Genomic DNA, 19,096 nt, shown 5'->3' on the forward strand with positions numbered 1-19,096 from the left:
AGTGTTAGAGAGGTCTACCAGAAAGAGAAAAACCAACATAACCATTTCAGGAAGATGGATACATCTGTGCCATCCAGGGAAAAGTGAGGGTGTTCTTAAATATTCTAAAAACATGTAAGGTAAAGGGAAAAAATTGACCTGCAGATTTAGTATGGGTCATTTAATCTGTTTGCTTAAGACCTGTCCTCCCACGGACTCACCTTCAACACTATTAAGGAATAACTTTCCTAATGACATTCACTCTTCAAAAGTGTCCTCAACCCCTGGCCATCCCAGGGGCAGCGTTGCAGAGCATTAGATCTCCTTGTTTGGGGAGCACACCGGAAGGAGGAACACTTTTCAGACAGACAGTATTCCTGGGATAACATATCCCAAGATCTGGGAATCTAAGAGGTTCACCATGAGTATCAAGGAAGATGATGTGGAGAAGTTTCTCGATGGTAACCCTGCTTTTGCCAAGCAATACTTTGATAAGAAACTGAGACCAGAGCCACTGAGCAGCAATCAGACATCAGAGGAGAGCGAGATACTTTTTGAGTTGATCCAAGACATGCAGGAAAGCATTAACATGGAGAAGGTTGTTTTCAAGACTTTAAGAAGAATCAGCTGTCTCATCCACGCAGACCGCTGCAGCCTTTTTATGTACAGGCAAAGGAACGGCACACCAGAGCTAGCTACCAGGCTTTTCAATATCGAGAAAGACAGCACGCTGGAGGAATGCTTGGTGGCGCCAGATTGTGAAATTGTCTATCCTTTGGACATGGGCATCGTGGGGCATGTTGCTCAAACCAAGAGAACTATGAACATCAAGGATGTCAATGAGGTAGGTTTTCCATTGGTTTGCTCCGTTAATGGAAGATTCATAAGAACTAGACTTTCTATCAGGGCTTGTAGAGTTAAGGAAAATGATGAAGAGGCGTAAGAGAAATCAGTGCAGTAGAAGTCTCATTTACTGTACCAACGGTAAGGCTGGAAACCAAAGACATGGTTGGGATGGTTACCTTTTTTAAAAAAAACTTTCCAATGTATTGTGTGAAATATTTCACAGGTATAAATGAATAATGGAGTTGTCAGACTGTTAGTGCGCTCTGAGAACAATGCCTTGTGTCACATTTTATATTGGCTCAAAATGGAAAACTCACCTAGTAAAAAAAAAAAAAAAAAGTCATTTTAGAGCAGCAACTCAGACACTTGCTACTGTCTAACCCTGCGTTGACTACACCCTGAGGCACTGCACTGAAACTGCAAGCCCTTAGAGAGAGTCCAGAAATATTTTACCACCCCAGGAATTTTTTCTGGCTCAAGTTTCTACCATCCAGTGCAGGCTACTGCTCTTCAGAGATATTTTTGTGAGCCAAGGATTTGAGCCATCCTTAACACTGATATGTGAACTCTCATCAGAAGCAGTGAGATATAAACTTTGCTCACACATCTCACTATTCTTAAGGGACCTGTAGCCAAGGAGTTTTATTTTTATAGCCTTATATATTCATATATGACCATTATATACCCTAGTTGAAGCATCTGAATCCAAACTGAAGCAGGCTAATCTGAGTTATAATCCATGTGACCCAAATATGATAGCTGGGATTACTTCATATATAGTTCTCTCATAACAACTCGGCCATCTGTCTATCCAGTCAGCCGAAGCGCATCACTCTGGTATCCAAATGCCTTAGCAAAGTTTCCCTGTCTTACAGGATAGCATGTTAAGTGCTGGGGTTTTTTTTGTAACCATTCACTGCACTAAGAGCGAATCAGAGGAAAGTAATATGTTAACAGTCACATTTGCCATCATTCTCTATTCTGCGTTTCAGAGCAGGGAGTCCTCTGAGAAAGCTCCATTTCTGGCAAGTTTCACCTTAACTATTGTCATTCCTTGTACCCAATGTGTGCACCCATGGTAGGTCCTGGTCATGGAGGGTGAAGAGCATCGTGTGGGAGGCCAGCGTAGGGGTCGATGCATGGGCGTAGTATGTTTGTGTAGGGCACTGCTGCTTACAATGCAGACTGCAGCCTATTGAAACAATTTGGGCTTCAAGGCTCCTGCTTTGAGTCCTAACTACAGTGCATTGCTGAGAGAGCCACCAGGTCAGCCAAAGGAGGTAGACACAACAGGCAGAGATGCCATCTATCTACCTGGTAGCACAGGGTAGGCTGGGAGGACTCAAGAAGGTTGTTTAGATCAGTATTTCTCATGCTTTTTGATACCAGGGACCCGCTTGCTGCCTTCCTGAACTGTTTCAGGGAGATCTCAGGGACTGGCGCCGGTCCACAGACCGGTCGTTGAGAAACACTGGTCTAGATGACTGGGGGCCACAGCTCCAACAAAAGATGCTATCTCATTAGCTAGCTCTTCATAACGTTTTTCCATCTCTTCTCCCCCCCAGCATCCCTTCGTGCCAGCATCCTTTCTTTGTCCAGAAGACAGTTTTATTTTAGACCAGTGATACCCAGACCTCAGTGGTTCAGGAGCCAAAATTAGCGATCAACATTACCCAAGAGAGCCACAGTAGTGTGAATTCATTGTTTCATTTACTACGGTACTAAATATTCAATGTAAACAGTATGACAGGGGAAATATTGTTTTTATATATGTACTTATTCTCATAGCAAAATGACTGACCAAGTATTATTATTTTATCAACTACAATTGGTTAACGATATTGTAAAAGCCTCCTGATTGGTTAATAACTTAGATTGGTTAATACTTAAATCACACGGTGGTTTAATATCACGTGCTGCAAAGAGCCGCAGGAGACACATGAAAGAGCCACTTGTGGCTCGCGAGCCTCTGGCTGAGTATCTCTGCTTTAGACGCTGGGAGACAGTGACATGCATATAGAGTATTCCTGCGCACTGCTGCTGGAGCAGTGCCAAGGGGACTTAGGGCTGCCCTCTAGGGGCAGCTGGGGATTCCCCTCCGGTAGAATCCCTGGGTGATGCAGAGCCAACTCTGTGCTATCCACTCCCAGCACACACACCCCAGCCACCATGTTCCAGAGGTGGAACTGGGTGTGGCCTTTATGGGGCTTGGCAGAGCGCTCTGGTGATCCTGGGCTGTCTGAATAGCTTCTTTTCTTGGCACACAAGCTGGCCCCATATTTATGAGAGCCCAGCACGATGCTGCTTCATTCCAACACACAATTCTCTGCTCCCCAGAGGGTAGTAACTAAGTTACTGCCGGGTTATAAACAGCAGCACTTCCCCGTCTTCAGCAGCTTGGCTTTTCCGGCCAGCACACGGTGGCAGTGGAGTGAAGGCTCAGCTCAGTCCCCACCCTGCCCACATGCACCCAGGGAAGGGGGCATAGCACTCCTTAACCCTTCTGCTCCTGGGAGCAAGTCGACCACAGACACGTAAAGGGGTTCTCACAGGGAGGTTGTCCAAATGACAAAGGAGATCACAAACCCGCACCTGGGAGCTGTGGGTACTCAGCAGCTTGGGGGGCAAGGTGGGGTGGGTCAGGTGGAAGGAGACTAAAACTGGAGTCAAAATGAACCTACCATGATTGCAACTTACGAGTTTTTCTGGAGAGAATTTCCTGGTCCTTAGTCTTTCAGATAGGGAACACTGCTAAAATCTCTCAAATGTGTGAGGTCTTTCCAAAACAAGTTACATGACAACTGTAGGAAAATAAACATTGGAGTTTAATAAACTCTGAATGCATGTTCAACCACCTCTATTCTTGTTAACGTGACGCTATTCCCTATGCCTCAAAATATACTTTAGGCCAAGCTTCCTTTAGGTGGCTTCACCGAGGAGATTCTCTGGCTTTAAGACTGCTCACATTTTGGACTGTGCTTTGTTTTTCATTTTCCCCTCTTTTAAACAGTGCACTCAGTTCAGCAGATTTGTTGATGAACTCACCCAATACACTACAAGGAACATCCTTGCAACTCCCATCACGAATGGCAAAGATCTAGTTGCTGTGATCATGGCCATTAATAAGATGCATGCCCCGTTCTTCACCAGCTCTGATGAAAGTGTAAGTGTCCAAAAGATCCAGTGTAGGTCAGTTTCTATCGTGCATGTATCTTACTTGGGGTGACCAGATAGCAAGTATGAAAAATCAGGACTGTAATAGGCACCTATATAAGAAAAATCCCCAAATATCGGGACTGTCCCTATAAAATCAGGACATCTGGTCACCCTAATCTTACTATGCATAATATATAGGCTCATCTAGACTAGGGTTGTTTGCAATAGCATAGCTACACTGGTGCCAATTCCCTTACTGTAGACCAGTGGTTTTCAACATGTGGTCTGGGGACCCCTGGGGGCCCACAGACTATGTTTAGGGATCTGTGAAAGGTGACTATGAAAATAAAGTTTCAGACCCCAGAAAAGGCATTCTGTTTTTCTGATCAATCAAAAGCATGTGTATAGCCCCACCTACAGGTCTAAACCTGTAAGTGTTGTCATTACCTCAGAAGCCCACAGTTTAGCGTTCTTTCTCACACTGTGTCAAGCATGTGCAACATTTATAACTGAATTCTGTTCAGTCACTTTTCAGTCTAAAACTTCTATAGTAGGGATCCGCGGACCACTGGTTGAATGTCCACATTCAAAATTTGTTTGGGGTCTGCAAATGAAACAAGCTTGACAACCACTGCTGTCGACACTGCTGTGTTGTAAAATGGGCTTACATGGGTACAGCTTACCTCCATAAATTACCAGGGCAAGTCACACTGCTCCCCTTATATCAGCACAAAGCAAAGTATTGACACGGGTTGGTTGGTGTGAGTTTGAGCGACAGACTAACGTAGTTGCAGTGGTGCTATGAAATCCAGTACCCCCAGGGCCACTGTTTGGTTCAACTCAACACTGACTGTTTTCCATTTCAGCTTTTCCTGAAGTATCTGAATTTTGCCTCCTTAAACCTGAAAATTTATCATTTGAGTTATCTTCACAATTGTGAGACTCGAAGAGGCCAGGTAAGATAAAGAGGCAGATCCCAGTAACTGTTTCATTGTCTAGGTTCAGAGCTATTTCTCCTGTACCATCAACCAGGCTGAATATCTCATTGACTGGAGAAATAGGGATAAAGGCCCCAGCCTAGCCATCCTCTCAGATTCACTAGGCTCCACATGGGTACAAGTGTCTGAGTGCACAGCTGAGGGCAGAATTAGGGATTCGTTTTTCTGAGTGGTAGAACCATTTGTCCATTCTATTAGTAATTCTTATTGATGAGATTACTCAGTATTAGCATTACTTGCTCTTTAATTCAGCTGAACAAAAATGTTAATTACACATAATTACTAAGAAACTGAATTACTTAGTAATGCTAAGTTATGCAGTTAATGATTAACTAATATGCATTAATACTGGAGGTTTAGCTGTAGCAGTGGGGGTTGATAGGAGCAGGGGAGGAAGAATAGAGAAGGGCGGAGGGGAATATAGCCTAGTATAGTCCCTTTCAAAACCTGCAACTGAACCCAGGAATCGTGCGTCTCTACACTCCTCTACTGTCAGCAAATAGCTGCGCTACTATAGGCAAAGTCATCCCCACCTGATGGAACTTGGGTTTTGATTTTTGAGTAAGAGTTATTTTGGGGATGCAACTTCCTAGCCTAAAAGAACTTTAAGGTTGCAAAAGTCTTCAAGTTTGAAAATGCTAGAATTAACATTGCCTGTGCAACCCTAATTTGACCTCCTTGTGTATATGCCAAATTACGGATGTCCAGGTAACATTAATTCAAGCATTCCCAGCTTCTAATTGAAAACTTTGCAACCTTAATGTTAGTTTAATATATAGTTTGGGGGATGTAATAAATATTTTACTTACAGAACAGACAATTGCCACTGCTAAGTGAATTTTAAAACAGTAGGTGATTTCTTCAATTTCGGACTATTCAATTCTGCATTACACAGCTCGAACGTGGGATTTTACAAAATGCTGAATGTTGGCTTAACGCTGCTCCCAATGAAGTCAATGAAAAAGGTCGCACCCTACTAACCGAGCTGGAACAAGCAGAGTTAGCAGACTCTAAAATACTGTACTGTTGCATTTCTAGGAATCTGTGATATCTAAATATTAGTCACATATTGTCTCAAGTATCGTTAGCTTTCCAGACGGAGCGGTCTACAGAATTGGTTTTATTCTTCAGGTGCTGTTGTGGTCCGCTAATAAGGTATTTGAGGAGCTGACGGACATCGAGAGGCAGTTCCACAAAGCTTTTTACACAGTGAGAGCATATTTGAACTGTGATAGATATTCAGTGGGCCTTCTGGATAGGACCAAACAGAAGGTAAGCATTCGTGTGTATGGCAAGATAACACAGCAAGGGTCTTTAGGTTGCTGCTAAATGTGAATTGGGCAATTTCTGGCATTAACTTTTGTCTTAACAGTGTATGGAATTCCAGGGTACAGTCCAGACCAGTGGGGAGCAGTATCACCCCTGCCCTGCAACCTGGGGCGCCTCACAATGCTTTGTTGTTATAGCTTCCAGCTTGGGTGGCTCACAGACAGCCTGTCAGCATGCTGGTCAAACCCTGAGTGTCTGTGTGTAACCACAGCCCTGGTCCAGAAGCTCTGACCCCAGCAGCCTGTCAGCACACACCAGCCAGCCTCTGGCTTCCACCAGCCTTGGTTCTTACTTGCAGGGTGACCCCAACACAGTCCTGGATTTTCCCCCCAAACCCGTGTTTAGCACTCTCCAGCCCTCTCCTGGACAGTCCAGCTATAGGTCTTGTCTGCGGAGCTGTTTGTTCCTGGCCCCCTTCCTTGCCAAAGAATGGCCACTTCATAGGTGATGGCCCATCAGAGGTGATGACACCTGGCTAGAGGCATCAACTTGTCCTTTGTTTAAGATCTGCTCAACCAGTTCTGCCTACTTGGGGCAAGATGGGTTTGAACATGCGCCACCAACGTAATTTGGGTGGAAATTCATAACTTTACATATTATGTTGCTACATATGTTCTACCCTGATATTATTGACCAGCACGTTATTAGTTTTCAAATGATACCTTACAAGGCCTATTTTGGACAAAGATTATTCTGAGTGGGTGGGGTGTGAGTACAGGGGTGCATTTGGTCACACCGTGAAAATACAAATCAGTTCTGGATCATGATTATCTGAACGGAAAGTATAATGCAAAAAATGCCCCTCTAGCCCCCTAAGAACCTAATGCGGGAGGGGGTAGAAACTGTGACTGGGAGTTGGGGAAGGGACTCCAAGTCATGGGGAGTAGGGACAGGGACAAGGAGACAGGACAAAGATGTTGACGGGCATGGGGCAGAAGGGTCCAACCTCTAGACAACACTCTCTCCAGAGCCTGGAATGGAACCTAAGATCCCAGAGTCTCACCATTCCTGCTGTCAGCAAATATCTCTGAAAACCCAAGGCAAAGGGTCCCATCCCCCTCTAGCACTGGTCCGCCCAGCGATAGTAGGTTGTTCTCCTCCGTCAGTTGCTCCATTTGCTGAAGTGGCAGGGGTTTGTGCCGTGGATCTAGAGTCCCACCTTGGCTCCAAAGTGGTTCAATAGCAACGTGATGCTACCTGATGAAGTTTGTTTTTTTCAGTTTGCTTTTTAAAAACCTAGGCAATTACATGAACTACACTGAAATGCCAGCAAGGTTACCAAGTCAAGTACTCCAAAGACAGGAAGTGCCAGAATGAACTTTAATTAAATTCCCTTGTGCATATGCATGAGGATACACTCTTTAATTATATGATCACAAACTTATCTCCAAATGACCCCTGCCTCATTCAGTGCACAGGATGGATCTGCTCCGGGGGTGAATCAGGGTTGTGTGGGGAAGGAAGCTGCTGTCTGTAGGACCCCTGGCCTGGCTGGTTGCAGAATTTGGAAGATGCGTAGTGAATGAGGCAGGGGTTTGCAGGAAGACAAAGGATGGCTACTTCAGCTGAACGCGTCTCTGGGAAATTGGATTCTCTTCCTGCCTCTGCTACAGAATTCCTGTGTGAGGTTGGGCAAATCACTTGCATCATGCTTTTCACAGATGGTCACTAATTGCGTGTTTCGCATTTTCTGGGTGCTTGACTTGAGGTCCTTGTGTCAGATTTGCAGAAGTGCTGAGTACTCACAGCTGCAACTGCAGCCAACAGGAGTTGTGCTGTGAACACATGAAGTGCTCCATGATGCGACGTACTCTGAAAAATCAGATCCTAGGCATCTTCAGCTGGGCACCCAAATTACGTTAATCTCTGTACCTTGGTTCCCCATCTCTACTGTGTGGATAATATCCCCCCTCAGCTCACAGGCATTGCTGTATGTGAAGCACTCAGATACTATTGTGATGAGAACCATAGAAAAGCCTGGGAGGAAATTAATAATTCTGCCTTCAGAAGAGGGTTTGAGTAGTGTTCGGCACAGGAGGCCTGGGGCCATACACTGAACAAGGAGGAGAAAACAAAATATTGAATAATTGCTCATTAAGTGAGCACCATCCATCCTGTGCACTGACTGAGAGGGGTCCTGTGGAAATGAGACAGTCTCATCACATCACATACTGTCTAATGCATATGTACAAGGGGGCCAAATTAAAGTTTCCCAGGTTACCTTAACTCTGGCATTTTCCTAACATCTGAGCAAATGTTGCCAATTGCTTGAATTGGCAACATTAATGTTTTTAATGTAAGTTTTGGTTTAATTTAGAGAGCATCGTAGAGGTGCATGGCAAATTATAATACCGGTAGTAGAACCCCGCCTGTTTCTATATCCTACCACAGGTACACTTATTTATATGTATTAAAATTAAAAGTTTTGGGGTTTTTTTTAAAACAGGAATTTTTCGACTTATGGCCAGTTCTAATGGGTGAAGTTCCACCTTATTCCGGGCCCCGGACTCCAGATGGCAGAGTAAGTGGATGACCTAGTATCCTCCCCATCCCCCAACTGTTTACTCTCACCACAAGCTTGAACCAGGATTTTTTTCTTTGTAGGAAATAGTCTTTTACAAAGTCGTCGATTATATCCTACACGGAAAGGAAGATATTAAAGTTATCCCGTGAGTAAGCGAAGCTTTAGTACCATGTCTAGAGCTATTTCCATTGCCTCTGTGTAGCACTGACTGATAGGATATGTATCTGAAAATGAAGGTCTCCCATGAGCTAATAAACAGCTGAAGGAACAATGGAACATGGAATTGTAGGGTTAAACACGTATCAGTATTTGTTGGTTGCTTCTATTTATCAGGAATTCAGATTAGAATGTAACAAGCAGGCCACTGTATCACTGTGGTAGCACCCACTCATAGGTAAAGTCACCACTTCTGTAGATACACAAGTCCACCTTTCCATTCCTAGCCCCTTCTGCCCAATCCTGCATCAACAGCTGTCCAATCCTCCCATTCAAACGTCCTCTCTCCTGCCTTTCTCATTCACTGCCGGGTCCTCTGTCCTCCCTGTCGCATAGGCTCCGCCTCAAAGCCAACTTTCATGCCTCTTCCTCCCATGCCCTACATTCAGGCACAGTAATTCCTGTTGCTTTGACACGTCTAGAAACCATCCTCTATTCTTGCCATGAGATCTTTCATGTCGGCCTTTGTCATCTCTTGACTTGATGCCTGTAACAGCCTCCTGCTTTAGCTTGCCCTGCGAACTTTCCTCACCCTCCAAATTATTGCTGCCGAGAAATGCCTCTCCTAGTTTGAACCAGGTCAGTCCCTTCCCTGAAACCATCACTAGCATCGCCTAGCCACCCACTTCACATAAAATGTTTGTTTTCCCTCTCATAATTCCCCTTATAGCTGCCCTCATTGACTGCACGCCACCCTTTGAGATGCCTGCCCGTGTACCATGCTGCCTGCCTTATCAGCCCTGGGTTGCCTCCTTCCACTTTGGTCTCTGCCCTCCTCCATGCAGTCCCCTACACATGGCATGTCCCCGCACTCTCAGTTCTTCAAGATAGCTGCCTCTCCTTGTGCAAATCCCTCCTTAGTCAGAGCACACAATGCTAGTGCACCAATGTGCAACAGGGAGTATGTCACCTAGCCTAGTTTTAAAAAAATCTAGGGCTGTAAGTCTTGACTACCTCTTGGTCATCTATTGCTTTGTATCTGTTTAATTTTGATGGTGAGCTCTTCCACAAGGCTCTGCAAGATTAGATCTGTTACATTTCCCTTCTTCCCACTGCCCCATTTTTCTTTCTTTCTTTCTTTTTTTCTTTCGCATATTGAAATTTAGAACCATTAAATACACTCCCAGTCCTATTTCATCTCTAGTTACACTCAAGATGAAAAACTGGGAACTGATTGGAATACGCCATGCAATACTGAACGCTTTGAATCCTCTAACTCATCTATTGCCCCATCTGTTGATAATGAGAGTCTGATCCTATGAATTTTAACTCATGTGAGTAATCCTTGTTCACACAAGAAGATCCTTTGAAATCAACAGGACTACCTGGCTGACTAAGGATTAGCCGTGTATAGGGTGACCAGACAGCAAATGTGAAAAATCGGGATGGGGGTGGGGGGTAATAGGAGCCTATATAAGAAAAAGACCCAAAAATCGGGACTGTCCCTATAAAATCAGGACATGTGGTCACCCTAGCCGTGTATGTGCGTGCTGCATGATTAACCAGATATGTTCCAGCTCTACAAAAATCTCCAGGAAATATGTGTAATCTCCATCTTTAATTTTTATTATACACACACTTTTGTTTCATTCAGAAATCCCACAGCAGATCACTGGGCACTTGCTACTGGACTCCCAACGTATGTAGCGGAAAGTGGCTTTGTAAGTATTTGACGAGAGCTTCATTGAGGGTTTCAGAAAGTCAAATTAATGTTTACTTTCAACTATGGAAGACTTATCAATTTAGCTGCTTTAACTAGATTTAAAATTGAGTATTTTAGAAAGGAGTTTATGGAACTTTATGCTACCCGTTTGTAAAACGAAATATTTTTATGATCTTCTAGATCTGCAACATTATGAATGCTGCTGCAGATGAGATGTTTAAATTTCAGGTACTGTGAAAGCTGTCATAGCTGTTAAAAAACAGAATTGTTAAAATAAATGTAATATAAATTAATTTTTTTATACATACAAATTCCTGTAACTTGTTGCATTACTGAGTTCACTTAAGAAAAGCACTGATGCATTTAGAAAATACATTTTATATATTCAACATCTTTCTGCTTGCTGTTGCTTCAAGGAAGGTCCTGTAGATGACTCAGGATGGACTATCAAAAATGTATTATCTATGCCAATAGTAAATAAAAAAGAAGAAATTGTTGGTGTTGCCACATTTTACAACAGAAAAGACGGGAAGCCATTTGATGAACAGGATGAGACTCTCATGGAGGTACAAGTGCTTACCAGCTCCGAAAGTAGCTTAGGTGTTAAATGGGAACCCTGCCTAAGACCAATAATTCTTAGCAGTACATGTGGTCTCCAATGTTTTGCAGCCCCCAATATTTTCTTTGATTGTGGAGGTGTAACTCAGTAGCTCTAGGTCTAAGAAATTGATTCATAGAGAGATTTTAGGCAATTGCAGATTTAATGGTGACATGCCCAGCTTCTGAAAGGAATGGTACAACACCTGACAAGCATTTTCAAGATCTAGATCCTGTACAGTCAAACAGAACTAGCAAGATCATTTGCAATATCAGCATCTAGGCAATCCAATAATTTACATGAGCTGCAGAAGATACTATGGAATGGAGAATGTTGACACACTGAAACTACGGCAGAAACATGTGTTTCACACCCAACTCTGGTTTAGGCATTCTTATGATGGCAGGCATTAAACAGAAGCCTGCCCAAGACTCGCATCACCGTCGATATTTACAGCGAAAAATGTAATACTTAAGTTGAAGGGGGCTGGAGGGCACCTCTAACGTGATTTCATAAAATAGGCCAAATCCACCGCTAGCTTGAGCAGTCATAATTCCACTGAGGTCAGTAATTGCATCTACCTACAGCAGGTGTAACTTGAACCACTGTTGTTAAGAGTTGGGGGGAAATCATGCTGCTAGCTTTATTCCTTTCTCTATAGCCAGCTCTTGGCTGTTTTATGGCAAGGAGATTTATTCTTGAAAGATTTAAGTGTTATGTTAACTAGGAAGTAGACAGATGACCAATTCATTTCACATAAGCCATTGAACAGCTGAAGGCAAAAGTCTTTGGGTCACTTGGGGTATGTCTACACTATAATAAGACATGTGCAGCTGGCCTGTGTTAGCTGACTTGGGCTTGCACTGCGGGGCTACACAATTGCAATGCAGATGTTTGGGCTTGGGCTGGAGCCTGGGCTCCGGGACGCTCCCTGCTCGGCTGTCATGGGCCAGGAATGGGTGTTTTATTGTAATGTAGACGTACCCTAGCAGCATGGCACAGATCTGAACCAGAGACCAAGAAGGCAGTGAATATTTTTGCATCCTTGTCCAAATCGTGAAGCGCCCAGTCTTGTTCTCACAGTTCTCAGTATTTCCCTTTCCCAGCTGCATAGTGTTATCACCAATCCCTCTCCACACCGGATTCACTTTCGATTGGGGGCCAAATCCTGGCCCCTTGACCCTCTGCAGTACAGACACATTGTGCAGCCTGGCCAGACATCTCAGCTAAGGAGTTGAGTGTATCCTGAGAGTAAACGGCTCTTTGGGCAGCTGCAGAGTGCCTATGCAGCTGCCTCAGTTTCGGGGGGCAGAGCACAGTTTCAAGGAGGTCTTTATACGGAGGCCTGTTGATTTATTTCCAGCCAACCAGTGTAACGATTGTTCCCCTAAAGGATGAGGCCTTTGGCTGTTTAGACAATCATAACAAAAGGGAAGTCAAGAGAGAAACATAGTTCCAGTAACGTCTAGACGTAACTTTGTTAAACAACCTGTTAGGTCCTCAGTCTGTGTCCCAGTATCTCTGCTGAATGACTCGTCTTGCGGTGCTAATGTCTCCCTAGAGAACACATGCATGTTACCGTTAAAGTTTTAAGCTTGATCCTGTAACCCTTACTCACAAGTAATCATTACTCACACGATTAGTCACAAAGGCTAGCAAGGTATTACTCACTCAAGCAAGCAGTTCTCACTCAGAGTTTGCAAGAACAGGCCCTCTGTTACTACTTCAGCAAGGGGAAAGGTTCTCATTTGTCAGAGAGCAACTTGGAAGCCAATGCATTTAATGGCAGAATGTCAGTTTCAGTCTCAGACTAAAAACACCTGACTGGCTATTTAAAGGTTTTGGGCCATATATACTAAGCCAGAGTGTGCTGTGTTTTGCTGTAAGCTCTGGGAGACAGGGCATTTTGTTCACATCCATCTATAAACCTATTGGTAATAAGATGTGTTAGACTATGAGGATGTTTTCCCTAGAAAGAAACCAATAGCAATCAATGAGATACTTTAATGTGCTTAAGGAGGGTTCCCCTGTTTCATGGTTTCTTTTCTTTTTTTAAGTCTTTGACCCAGTTCCTGGGCTGGTCTGTCCTCAACACGGATACTTACGATAAGATAAACAAGCTGGAGAATCGCAAGGACATTGCTCAGGACATGGTGCTGTACCATGTGAAGTGTGATAAGGATGAAATTCAGGAAATCCTGGTACTGCTTTTCAGTTTATAATCAGCGTACAAGCGGTGCATGCTTAAATAGCAACTGCACCTGAGAGACCTTGCATTTATGTAGCATGTTTTGTTCCAAAGTGTTGTATTTTACTACATGCATTTCTAAGGCACCCATCACCACAGAGTGAGCTTCCATTATGTAGTGGCCCATCAACCTCCTAGTAAATGGGCCATATTCTCTCCTGCCCCACCCTTGTCAGAGCTGTGATACCACCTTCAATAGGGACAGATCCACGTAGCTACTTCCTGGGAGCTTCCAGAGCTCCACTTACCTAAGGCCTGCACAGAGAGATGGCTCGTGATATGTGCCTTGACGGTGGTAATGCTTCAGCTCAACCAGAGCTGACCAGAAAGAATTGCATTGCTGAAGAACTTCTGCAATTAATTTTAAACAAGCTTCATACGTACAGGTACACTTTACCATTGAGATGCAGTCACCTCTGGGGTGCGAGGGCAGCTGCCAGGTGGATAATGGTTGGGCAGGGTGGCAAGACCTTAGCTAAGGAAAAGCAAATGGTCATTGCTTAGTATTAAAAATGTATTTCAGTGCTAGCCCTGCAAACTCACTATAGGCTCTGAGAGTTAAGATGGGTTCTTTCCTTCTTGGGCATTATCAGGGGTAAGCAGCTTTGCAGGACAAATCAAGTCCTCACTACATCTGTGCAACTCCAGTAGCCATAGCTGGGTTTCCACAGATTTCACCAAAAGCACAGTCTGATGACAGTGACGTTGAATGGGCGTAGCTGAGCCTACAGGACCTCTACTCCTTGTGATGATGCTTGAGACAGAGAACCCAGCTTGAGTGTCAGTCCCCAGAGTGAGTTTGGAGGACAAACAGTTTTTCCACTTGACAATGGAGCAATGGGGGGAGGGATAGCTCAGTGGTTTGAGCATTAGCCTGCTAAACCCAGGGTTGTGAGTTCAATCCTTGAGGGGGCCATTTAGGGATCTGGAGCAAAGATCTGTCTGGTGATTGGTCCTGCTTTGAGCAGGGGGTTGGACTAGATGACCTCCTGAGGTCCCTTCCAACCCTGATATTCTATGATTCTATGATCAGAGAGATGCCCTGCATATGGGAACCCACCCCCACCCCTGTCAGAGTCACTTTATAAGTCAGAACTGCCCCTTAAGATCAGAAATGTAAGTAAGGTTCAGAAGAGAACATGTGTTTGGAAGTTGGACTAGATACCACCCCAAACGTATGCAGTTTTAGTGCTGATTGTGGAGTTGCTGGTAAAATTAACATGTACGTGATCTCTGTAGCCAACACGAGAGAGGCTGGGGAAAGAACCAATGGAATGTGAAGAAGCTCAATTGACAGTACTACTGGTGAGTGCCCATGCACCATTGACTTGACTGTAAAGGCAAATAAGAATTTGTTTGGCAGAAGTAGGAGAACACTATCCAGGTTCTTATAGTGACACCCCTCAGCATGGTATCTGGTGACCTCCCATCAGAAAGAACAGAACTCCCTCCTTCCCAGGCATGTGGCGTAGCCTAGGATAGTATCATTAGAGGGCATGCCTTCCAAAGCTCTTGGGAACAAGCTGCTTTGCACTACCCCTGGCACAAGGCATTACCTAACCAGCACAACTGAGCCCCTACTGAGAACCAGCTCAACCGCTAGGATCCTCCACTCATTTCGCTACCCAGAGCCAATACAGACCTAGGGCCGCCACTGGCCTCCTTCACCAGTCCAGGACCATTTTCGACTCTGACACATGAAATCCACTTGGGGAGGCAGAGCGATTCTGCTAAATCCCAGCAGAGAAACCAAAATGGACTGTCGCTGGAAGAAGCACTTTTGCCTTTATTGTTACCTAAAGAGCATGTTACAGTACTGATCTCTGAGTAATCTGAAAGAATGCAGCAGCAATAATCTGGTGGCATTTTTGAGACAACTAGGGTAACCAGATGTCCCGATTTTATAGGGACAGTCCCAATTTTGGGGTCTTTTTCTTATATAGGGTCCTATTACCCCCCACCCCCGTCCCGATTTTTCACACTTGCTGTCTGGTCACCCTAGAGACGACCCATGTGTGGCTTTTTGTGGAATGGCATGCCCAGCATGGAAACAAGCCAATCTGTTTCTTTTTCAGAAAGAAGAACTGCCAGACCCCATTCAGTCTGAGATCTACGAGTTCCACTTCTGTGATTTCAAGCGCACCGAACTAGAGCTTGTGAAGTGTGGAATTCAGATGTACTACGAGCTTGGGGTGGTGAAAAAGTTCCAGATTCCACCAGAGGTAGGTGTCGGTTTCTGGTGAGATGATACAGAATGATGCCTGGGGACTCCCAACCTAGTTAGATCCCCCTGGGAGGGAACAGTGGCTATTGATTTACAGGTTTCAGAGTGGCAGCCATGTTAGTCTGTATCCGCAAAAAGAACAGGAGTACTTGTGGCACTTTAGAGACTAACAAATTTATTTGAGCATAAGCTTTTGTGGGCTAAAACCCACTTCATTGGATGCATGCAGTGGAAAATACAGTAGGAAGAGATATATACACAGAGAACATGAAAAAATGGGTGTTGCCATACCAACTCTAACGAGACTAATCAATTAAGGTGGGCTATTATCAACAGGAGAAAAAAAACTTTTGTAGTGATAATCAGGATGGCCCATTTATAACATTCAAAAACATTCAAAAACCAGTCGGAGAACACTTCAACCTCCCTGGACACTCAATTACAGACCTAAAAGTCGCAATTCTCCAACAAAAAAAATTCAAAAACAGACTCCAACGAGAAACTGCAGAATTGGAATTAATTTGCAAACTGGACACCATTAAATTAGGCCTGAATAAAGACTGGGAGTGGATGGGTTGTTACACAAAGTAAAACTATTTCCCCATGCTAATTTTCCCCCTACTGTTACTCACACCTTCTTGTCAACTGTTGGAAATGGACCATCCTGATTATCACTACAAAAGTTTTTTTTCTGCTGCTGATAATAGCCCACCTTAATTGATTAGTCTAGCTAGAGTTGGTATGGCAACACCCATTTTTTCATGTTCTCTGTGTATATATATATATATCTTCCTACAGTATTTTCCACTGCATGCATCCGATGAAGTGGGTTCTAGCCCACGAAAGCTTATGCCCAAATGAATGTGTTAGTCTCTAAGGTACCACAAGTACTCCTGTTCTTTTTATTGATTTACAGTGGGCTTTCTGCTACATAACCACTAGGGCGGAGTTACCACTCTGAAGATGGAGTTACAAACACCCATTTTTCCCCCCATAGTGCTAAAGTGGAAGGGGGCCCCATAAGGAAGAGGTTGAAAGCCACTGCCTCACAAGAGCAGTACGGTTGCGGGTACTATAAAGTACATCTTTAGAATGACCTTACTTTGCAAAGGGTAGCTTGATACTCGAAGCAGTAGTGCTAACAGAATGCTATTGCAGCCTGGCAAGTGACGTTTATTGCCATCTAGTGGAAACTGGCTGTAACAGTTTTGCAAACTCACAGGCAGGCCGGAGATTCTCCACTGCCCTGCAGCTTGGGCAGTCATTTATACCTGTACAAACGGCAACCACCATTTTAGGTGAATGGAGGATTCTGATTTGGTACAATTTTACCCAAGGTAAGTGAACATAAAAACAGCCATACTGGGTCAAACCAAAGGTCAATCTAGCCCAGTATCCTGTCTTCTGACAGTGGCCAGTGCCAGGTGCGTCAGAGGGAAGTGACTACAGAATGTACCAGGCAAGGGAGAATCAGGCCCGTAGCCCCGCTTAGCGCTAAGTGAGACAATGAGCGTTGTCATCCCTAATATTTTGGCTTCTATCTTAATAAAACAAACTGCCAGAGATTTTAGACTCAGCACTTCCCGAAAACCAGAATAGGGCAGTGACTGTCTGGTAGGCACTAGGGTTTTCAAGGTCTCTGAACTCAAGTCTGAGAACACTTCTCTCTCCCCACCCCCGCCCAGTGAGAATTGAGGATGCTTGATATCACAGAGGTGGTGCTCATCACCTTGCCGAGATCAGTGCTTAATGAGGCTCAGACAAACTTGCAGGGTTGCTTTGCTAACAAGAACATTCAGTTACACAGAAAAGCTTTTAAAAAATAGCACCCCTCAAGTTTAGAAGAGATGTAAATCTTTAATCTGGGTATTAGCTAAGCTCTAACTAAGGGGGTTGGGAAGAAACTCTTCTTGTGAGCACTTGGGATACCCACTTAGAGCTTCTTGGACCGTCACCAGAAGCATCTGCTACCAGTCACTGTCAGACACAGGATAGCAGACAAGAAGGGACTACTCATCTGATCTTTCTTATTAACATTACATCTTGATACTAAAAAGTAGGCTTCCTACTTGGGCCAAGAACAGCAGCTATACTGGCTAAGTTTTCAGCGCTAACTTGCTCTGAGCTATCACAAGAATCACTGCCTTTTTATTACTCATGTGCACAATTCACCTCCCATGCCTTTGCAACAGAGCCTGGAAAAGAGAGAGAGAGAGAGACAAAAAGACTGGTTCTGAACTAGGGTCATGCCTGTACTTAACATATTACTTTGCTACTCTACTGCCAGACACAGAAGAACCTTCTGAAGCATCTAGCGCATTGTCTGAAAATCATAATTCTTCACATTACTGTTGAATCCCACCTTACAGTAAAGAGTTAATAACAGTCATACATGGATTCTTTCACTTTTTAAACAAGATAGTATGGTTATAAAATATGGGGTCTATAAAGAGAAAATAAAACCAAATTTTAAAAGTTTATTTCTAAGTGCATTAGATACAATCACTAGGTTAGGCAATTGCTTTTGTCAGCTGTAACTCCTAGCTGGCTATGGAGCCATACACATCTTTCAAAAGAATAATCTAGTTTATTAATCACACAACTGAAATGGTAGGAGAAAAGATAACAGAAAATGGAGCTCAGGGGTGGGATTAAGAAACAATAGTTATCCCCATTCAACACTAGACTACATATAGAAACCAATGCCACTAAAGTATCCAACCCTTTTCTATTATACAACCCTGACCTGATGTTTTCCTCAGAGTTATTTCCCCTCATTCTTTCCATACGTCTGTCAGACAGCTTTCTCCCTAATACTAACTAAGAAAACAGAGCACCTACATTTTCAAGGCCCCAGACTCCTCTGCTTCCCAGCATGCTTTGCTAGAAGACTGAGAGGGAGGCTCCCCCTCCTTAACTTGGAATAAGAAAGGCTAATACTTTTTTTAATCATCTTTGAACAAGTTTTGCCACTGCCTTTTTCTGTAATTCTTATCTGAAGCTATATTATCTTAGTTTTGTACAACTAAGGAAAAACCTTGATTTCTTCCCCCCCCCCCCCCCCCCCGAGGGCTCAAGGAAAATAAACACAGTTTGTTGAAGAGTCTCTCTTTAAAAACAAAAACAAAAAACCTTGAGGGTCTTTCCTAATTCTTAGTGACCACTTGTTCTGTTACAGGCTATACGATAATAAAAGCAACTCTATAATATTGATTTGTAGCTGATTGCTTTTGCTTCAAGAACTGTTTTTTACTAATTCTTTATTCTCATACATTTGTTCCCCCGTCGCGCCCAAGCACTATAAACTAGTTTGCT

At 43.8% G+C, this 19,096-nt stretch overlaps 1 protein-coding gene across 1 annotated transcript in view; it reads left to right on the plus strand.

The window, feature by feature from the left end:
- The first annotated feature begins 400 nt into the window (after nucleotides 1–400).
- The window catches only part of PDE6B (phosphodiesterase 6B), a 38,027-nt gene continuing 19,331 nt past the window's right edge, over nucleotides 401–19,096 (plus strand). Inside the window, exons 1-12 of the mRNA XM_065405932.1 lie at nucleotides 401–823; nucleotides 3,836–3,988; nucleotides 4,848–4,937; nucleotides 6,111–6,251; nucleotides 8,755–8,829; nucleotides 8,913–8,977; nucleotides 10,643–10,709; nucleotides 10,892–10,939; nucleotides 11,128–11,277; nucleotides 13,367–13,510; nucleotides 14,797–14,862; nucleotides 15,633–15,779. Coding sequence (XP_065262004.1) covers nucleotides 401–823; nucleotides 3,836–3,988; nucleotides 4,848–4,937; nucleotides 6,111–6,251; nucleotides 8,755–8,829; nucleotides 8,913–8,977; nucleotides 10,643–10,709; nucleotides 10,892–10,939; nucleotides 11,128–11,277; nucleotides 13,367–13,510; nucleotides 14,797–14,862; nucleotides 15,633–15,779 — 1,569 coding nt within the window. The remainder of the gene's footprint in view (nucleotides 824–3,835; nucleotides 3,989–4,847; nucleotides 4,938–6,110; nucleotides 6,252–8,754; nucleotides 8,830–8,912; nucleotides 8,978–10,642; nucleotides 10,710–10,891; nucleotides 10,940–11,127; nucleotides 11,278–13,366; nucleotides 13,511–14,796; nucleotides 14,863–15,632; nucleotides 15,780–19,096) is intronic.

The sequence above is a fragment of the Emys orbicularis genome, chromosome 6 (genome assembly GCF_028017835.1).
Source record: "Emys orbicularis isolate rEmyOrb1 chromosome 6, rEmyOrb1.hap1, whole genome shotgun sequence".
Lineage (NCBI taxonomy): Eukaryota > Metazoa > Chordata > Testudines > Emydidae > Emys > Emys orbicularis.